We start from the raw sequence: 7,259 nt of genomic DNA, 5'->3' as shown, positions 1-7,259 counted from the left end.
AGATGGTTTAAACGAGGCATAAATCTCTCTGAAACATCTCTGATGAAGTGGAAGAAGAAGTGTGGATTGGAATCAAACTTTCTGCACTATTTCTGGAGAGAGGGGTTCTTTTATCAGGAGTTTGAGAGCTGCTATTTATCAGTTCTAATTCTATCCAACGAGCAACACCATCACCATCATTCTTATGTTCGTACTTAATGAGATGAGAAAGTTTGTTTGAACTCAAGCTGCAGAGTAATGACAATGTTTATGTTTATGCATCAGTGTAAACAGAAGGCTGTAGATCTTCAGGCCTGGGTTCAAAAGAGGTGAGAGTGAAACAAAGGAAGATGAGAACACTGTGTACGGAAACAAATGGAGTCATTAACACTTTAAGGTTAATTGAAAAACATCACTTTTCCCGTTTAATTTGCTTTTCGCAGTCAATAATGTGCTTTTAATGCTGGTGATGCATTCGTTTAAAATGTGAAGACTTCTATTTAGGTTGTGTGATGAACGTGGTTGCAACTTTTGATGGTGTTTGATGGGGTCAGTGGTCCGGAGGTCAGCATTCAGTAGTCATTTCTCCACACAGAACTAGTGCAATTCTGCTCAAATAGATCTCAGACTGCAAAGCCACACAGACCTTCCCAAATCACAAAGCAACTACTCCTCCATTGTCCCCCTTTTCCTCTTAAATTGGTAGCCCCTCCGACATGGATCTGGGTTATACCACTGTCCAAATCTAGTGGTGACAAGAAAACGAACAATACGTATGTCTATTACATACGTACACACTATGGCCATTTCTCTTCATATATACAAGTGCACATTCAATATATACACAGTACTGATAAGCTAGTCTTATTTAACATTGTGTTTTCTCATTTTATAGGTCCTTGCAATGAGATCCCACCTGACCTGAATCCCCCTGGACCTCAGGTAACTAGAGAAGCTTAGATTTATTCCATTAAATGTCTGCCATAATAAAAGTCACCTTAATGTTCATGTAGGTAAGAGGTGATGTGTTAGGGTGTCCTAACATCATCACAGGCTGTCATAAACTATGTTTATGAACGAGCAAACACATATTTATTAAACAAAACCACAATTAGTGCTCACCGATCCAAAATGCGATCCAAATGAGTTCAAGCATTCGCTCTGAAACAATCACAGTATATTCAACACTGACAGAAGCCTTGTGCATCTTTTACACAGTGATAGAAAACAAAAAGCACCTATTCTACACTCTGTTATATTTTGCTATGTACAACATGGACATGAAGTAGCAGAAGATTTAAAAAAGTTTAAGGACCTGCCACCATTTTCTCAGAATGGATCGTCAGTGAGATGCTCAGGTAATCATGACAGAGGTACTTGAAAAAGGTAGAAGAGGCCCTTCTCAGTTACGGCATTTGGCAGACTCTTATCCAGAGGAACGTAGGTGTAGCATTAGGGGTCTTGCCCAAGGACTCTCAATAGTGTAGCTTGTCCAGTTGGGGAACTTCAGTCTGCCATGTGGTGGGCAGCAGTGTTACGCACTACACTATATATGTATCAATTTATTGCAAAGCTACTTCTGACTATGTGTCTTTACAGCGTCACTTAAGGCTAATAATGCGAGAGGGATCCTTTGACTCTGGGTTAAATCCACCTGCACAGGTATAGCTGCAGATAAGCATGTAAATCCAACAGAAAACGAGGCACATTGGATACCGATACCGCCTGATCGGAGAAAGTCTAGGGTGATGCTCAGTGGTGAAAAACAACAAACTGCACAGTTTCATTTCAGAAGAAACACTAGATGAACAAGTGTCTACAAACTTACCTTAGAAGAAAACACCCTTCGTAATCCGTTTTAGCTCATCTAGCTTTTTCTTGACACTTGCTATTTCACTGTTAGCATCCTTTTTTAACCTACCAAACTGTGACCCACTGTCCATTCACATCTTTTTCTCCCCTTATAAAGTTTAATCAGAGCGCTGATCCAGGACCTGCTTTCATTTTCAAGACCGAGCTGATCCTATAGCAGCACTTCCTCTTCTCCCTCCAAAGCCTTAGGCTGAGATCAAACATGCCTGAATTCATTTCTATTCACCATCTGCATCCAAGCCAACAGTTCACTTTGATAAATACGCTCGGTGCACTGACGCCATTGTGTTTACGGAGCACTCACTCGTATGAAAGAGAGAAAAGTGACTCACAAGAAAAACTTTTCATCCCAGACAGGGTTGAGGTTGCCGAAGATGGTTTTCGTCCTCCGTTTGGTCTTGCCCACTTGGACAGTGACGTAGGGGTCACTGGAGCCTGTTTTGTCCTTGGCCTGTAGGCCTTGGGCGCAAACAACTATGGGAAGAAGAAGAGAGGGAAATGTTTACTTCAGACAGGAAAACAGGCAGTTTTAGGTTTAGCCTTTAGGAATTCTTAATTATGATTTTTACCACTCTATACCACCTACATGTTCACATTTGTAGCTACTTTAGTCAACATTATTCTTTGCAGGAATGTTTCTGCAGTCTAGCTGGAATTGTGTTTCTTATCAAGTCAGGTGTACTGCTGCAGCTGTAGCACTGAATTTACTCTGCATTCACTTATTTACGGCTTATTTCAATTCTTGTACTTCATATACTCCTAAAATGAAAGTGAAACGAACTGAAAACGTGCATTCGTGAGATCCTGCTGGTGTGGGTTCATGCTGGTTTTCTGTCTTTCATGCACACAAAAACCAATAGCACCCTCTTGTGGAGAATCTTTAGCCTGCTACACGTGAGTCAGTGAACTATAAATGCATTCACTCATTTCATTTATAGCATTTCTTACTGGTCCTAAATGTTATTTCAGTTGTTTCAACACAAAATTTGTCTATTGTTTGTATTGTTCTAGTTTTTGCACACACTTTCATAGAGTAGAAATAAGCAAAACATTTGAAATTTGTATAATAAATACATAAATACAAAAAAAGAAAAAATACAGAATTTGGGAAAAATAAAAAGGATTTCACTGGGTACGAAAAATGTGCTGTGGCATAGATTAAAACCTGAGCTATGGACAGAATTTCTCTGCTGGTTTCAGTGATATAATTAAGCCCTCCAACTAGGAATTATGCAGTAATTACTATAAATTATTCAGTACCTATCACAAATTATTCAATAATAATACTATGAATTATTCAGTAACTACTATGAATTATTCAGTAACTACTATAAATAATTCATTATATACTATAAACCATGTGTGAGTTCTGAAGTTAATAGAGTGGGGAACTGAAGTGCGGACCCCCATACAAACCATTTAATGAGTTTAATGAGATAAACAATGTAAGAATGCAGCGTACACTTCTGGTATATTTGGAATGTGTATTTCTGCAAATCTGGAAGCACTGCACAAATAAAATTGAATTGAATATACCCCATGAGGGACCCAGGAGGTGTATTTAGAGGAGCAGAACCTAATGGAAGATAAACCACACCACTCCGTCTGGGGCATCAGGCTTTCAAACAGCTTTTGGTTACTTTCATTACTCCTTCAATCAGAAACAAAAGCCGTAAAATGCTCTCAGAGTACGGGGGTGTGTGTCTGTGTGTATGTTAATAGTACACGAAACAATCGATGAGCGCAGAAGCCGAGTCTTCATCAGCATCACTCAATGCAATTGTAGTATTTCACACAGCACCATAAAAGGACTGAGAGTACTTGGTGATTAAAAATGAATGAGTGAGGTGATGAATTATTCAGGGTACATATATCCTTGGGCTTGGAGAGCTACAGAGATTGGTGCAATGTCACCAGGCAGGGTGGAGGAGGCTGATTTTGGAGAAATAGAGCATCAATGCGCTTCATATTACTAATAATGCTGGGTGTATTACACCAATTAACGTATCACCAACAATTAATGGAGCGATTTGGCAAAAACTTTCATTTACTTAACTTTACAGTGACCCTACATTCATCACAAGATGGTTCTTCAAGGGTTCTTCAGTAAAAAAAATGTTCTATTTAAAACTATAAACACTCAAAGAACCCTTTGCATGATTAAAGGGTTATCTGCATCATCAAATTGTTCTTCAAACTGAGGGAGAATGTGTTGTAGATGGTTCTATACTGAATCTTTTTGAAAAGTGTTCTATATAGCTCCCAGATGGGTTCTTCCATTGTTACAACTTGACATTGTTACAATAGAACTATCATTTTGGTTGCTAAATAGAACCCTTTTCAAAACCATCTACAACACATTCTCTATCAACCTGAAGAACCATTTCATGATGGTTCACGATGAACCCTTTAGTCATGCAAAGGGTTCTTTGAGTGTTTATGGTTCTATGTAGAGCCATTTTCTTTACTAAGGAACACTTGAAAAACCATTTTTTTGAGAGTGTATATGTAGTTGAGACAAGTTTGGAGTTCAAATTTTGCCTCTTTAGAGTAGAGCTGAAGCAGCAAGGCCTCACTACACTAGAACTCAATAGTCATCCAAACAGCCCAAAATGCCCAAATCGCAAACATACTTCACCAAAACGCCTTTCAACCTGCTCAAACCACATCCAGGCCTGAAACCAACAATGTGGTTTAAACCACAGTGTGACTTACTGTGAGCTATAAAAATGAACAGCCACAGTCAAAATGATGATCTAGAATCAGTATTTGTAACAATGACCATCTTAAATACAGAGGAATCTGATCCAAGATCAGTCCTGCTCTGTTATTAGCAGCCCTGGTGTTGTCTGAAATGGCTACTCATAGCGATGAGGTTTTGCTAATTTAAATAGCTCACCATAAGTTACACTTACAGCCTTAATGAAGACCCAGCTGTGGTTTGAGTGGTTTGAGTGAAGTTTTGGTGACACACTTCTATAGAAATGATTTGAGCTATTTGGGTGACTATTGACTTCTAGTGTTTGTTAGCAACTTTAGCCTCAAAGCTCCAGTTCTAAACTAATGAAAATGTGGAATCCAATCATGTCTTGGCTGACTGACTACATCTGGGGTAAGTGAAAAACTGGGTAAAAACTATTCCTATCATCAACTAGAGGTAGGCAAGATAATGATATCAATATATCTCATTATTGTGATAAATTATGCTACTATATGCTTTTCTACGCATATAATGGATATTGTCAGTGGCTCAAGAAAACTGAATTCCATATTGTGTTACAAAGAGAGCTGTTTGATTGGAATTAGTACAATGCATTGTGTGAAACATTTAATCAAAATTCATAGTTTCACTGTATTCATAGTTTTTAATAGTATTTTTTTATGTACTGTAGCACTGTTTGTTTTTCTCTGTCTGTTCAAACTTATCAAACCTCAAAAAAAATATATATATATATTGTGAAGCATGTCATGTAGAGAAAGATGTCTTTGCCAACTTTCTCAACAGTTAACACTTCAGTTGTTAGCAAAGCAGCTCACACTGCTGGTCCTTATTAAACATGTTCACTGTCAATTTTATTAGAAACTCCTCTCTGAACACTCAAGTTTTCATGGACTCCTAACTACTACTACTACTATTAATATTAGTAGTATAATAATTTTGTAGGTAGTTTGACCAGAGGAGGATGGGTCCCCCCATGTGAGCCTTGGTTCCTCCCAAGGTTTCTTCCTCAGCTCTGAGGGAGTTTTTCCTTGCCACTGTCGCCCCTGCCTTGCTCACCTGGAGGATTTACATTTCATGTCCATGTCCTTAATGGATTTCTGTGAAGCTGCTTTGTGACAACATCAGTTGTAAAAAGCGCTATACAAATAAATTTGACTTGACTTGACTCTCTTGCTGGTATACAGTTCTGTGGTCAGAAAATGACCACTGATGAAGCACTAGAGCGGGGGTCGGCAACATGCGGCTCTTTTATTGTCCTGTTGTGGCTCCATAGCAAAATTAGATTTGTAGGTAAAAATAAAATAATCCTCATTTGCAGTAAAATAAAGCTCTGCTGATCGTTCAACACAGTTTAACAATAAATGGTCTTATACACTGGAGTTAATGTAGAACTGCTAATTCACCCTTTAACCCTGAAGGTTGGCGCACAGACTGCTGGTAACCATTGCAACGCAGACAACAGTAGCTAACGAAAAGGCAACGAGAAAGATTTAAGAAGAACACAGATAATTTAGAGACTATTTGAATGTATAATCACTCCAGCTGGTTTTCTATTACAGGCAGCTTCGTGTTTGAATTTTCTCGTTCCACCTTAAATGGTGCAGCAGTTACATTCTGGCACCTCAGGCACGATTTAAGGTGAAAATTTGTACAAGAAGCTGGTGAACGAGAATCTGACTTCAGCCTCGTAAAAAGTCGAACACTGAGAGACATTTTACAAGAAACTGTTCTACTTCTGTGTTTCCTGCAGGAGATGAGAGAAAAGCGGCTACAGCTGAGCTAAAGCTTAAAGCAGAGCAAAGTAATTCTGCGTTTTCGTTTATATTTTTAGCCTATACTCGTACATCAGCACATACTGAGACATATTTACAGTCAAGATGGTAAAATGGACATAAAATGTTGTGGCTCCCAAGGTGTTTTGGTTTTTGTTGAAAGGACAAAATGGCTCTTCTTAACATCTGGGTTGTCATCCTCTGGGCTAGATTGCATCAACAGTCTGTATCTGTTCACCTATACAGTAGTAAAGCTCATACAGTGGGCAGTGAGTGTATAATATATGTAGTTAATGACTCATTTATTCTAGATGTAGATATTTAACTAAACGGTTACTGGCTTGCTTCTATTAGATGTAGAGGAAGAGAAAAGGGTTTGGGGGAGTGGCGGGGGTGGGTTGCTGAGGTGGTTTCTGGACATTTCTGGAAAAAAAAAACTTTCAGAGTTTCTGGGCTCTAAAACTTCCATATATAATATGAAATCAGTACGTGCTGTTGCCAAAGTGAAAGAGGATCAATACACCCCGGTGTTTATCAAATGAATAATAAATAAATCAGGAGTCCATGAACGCATTCTAAAAGAGGGGGAATTCGATTCAGCAGGAGAGACAAATTAAACCAGCTGCATGCTACTTTGTCTCCCTCGCCCCTTCTTTCTCTCCTGCGTATTGACACTTTTGCAGAAGTGCAGGCTTGGCAATAATTCACAGTGTCCACCGTCCGGGCAGCAAAGTCAAGGGAAAAGAATGTTGCTGATGCAGAGCTGGTGACACAGGCTTTGCCCAGCAGAGTGTGTGTGTGTCCACTGATAATTGCTTTCTTTTCAACACTGAAAACACATTGTTGTCCTGCCTCGGCCCGATGCGTCTGGACAATGCCCCATGAGACAAAACAGCAAAACAAACTGCTCTGCT

At 39.1% G+C, this 7,259-nt stretch overlaps 1 protein-coding gene across 1 annotated transcript in view; it reads right to left on the bottom strand.

Annotated features, from left to right (window-relative positions):
• LOC118818061 (protein unc-13 homolog C-like) overlaps positions 1-7,259 on the bottom strand; it is a 284,943-nt gene that overhangs the window by 207,951 nt on the left and 69,733 nt on the right. Inside the window, exon 8 of the mRNA XM_036585171.1 lies at positions 2,184-2,325. Coding sequence (XP_036441064.1) covers positions 2,184-2,325 — 142 coding nt within the window. The remainder of the gene's footprint in view (positions 1-2,183; positions 2,326-7,259) is intronic.

This window comes from Colossoma macropomum, unplaced genomic scaffold (assembly GCF_904425465.1).
Source record: "Colossoma macropomum unplaced genomic scaffold, Colossoma_macropomum, whole genome shotgun sequence".
Classification (NCBI taxonomy): Eukaryota; Metazoa; Chordata; class Actinopteri; order Characiformes; family Serrasalmidae; genus Colossoma; species Colossoma macropomum.
The sequence above is the reverse complement of the archived record's forward strand: the minus strand, read 5'-3'. Positions and strand labels throughout refer to the sequence as shown.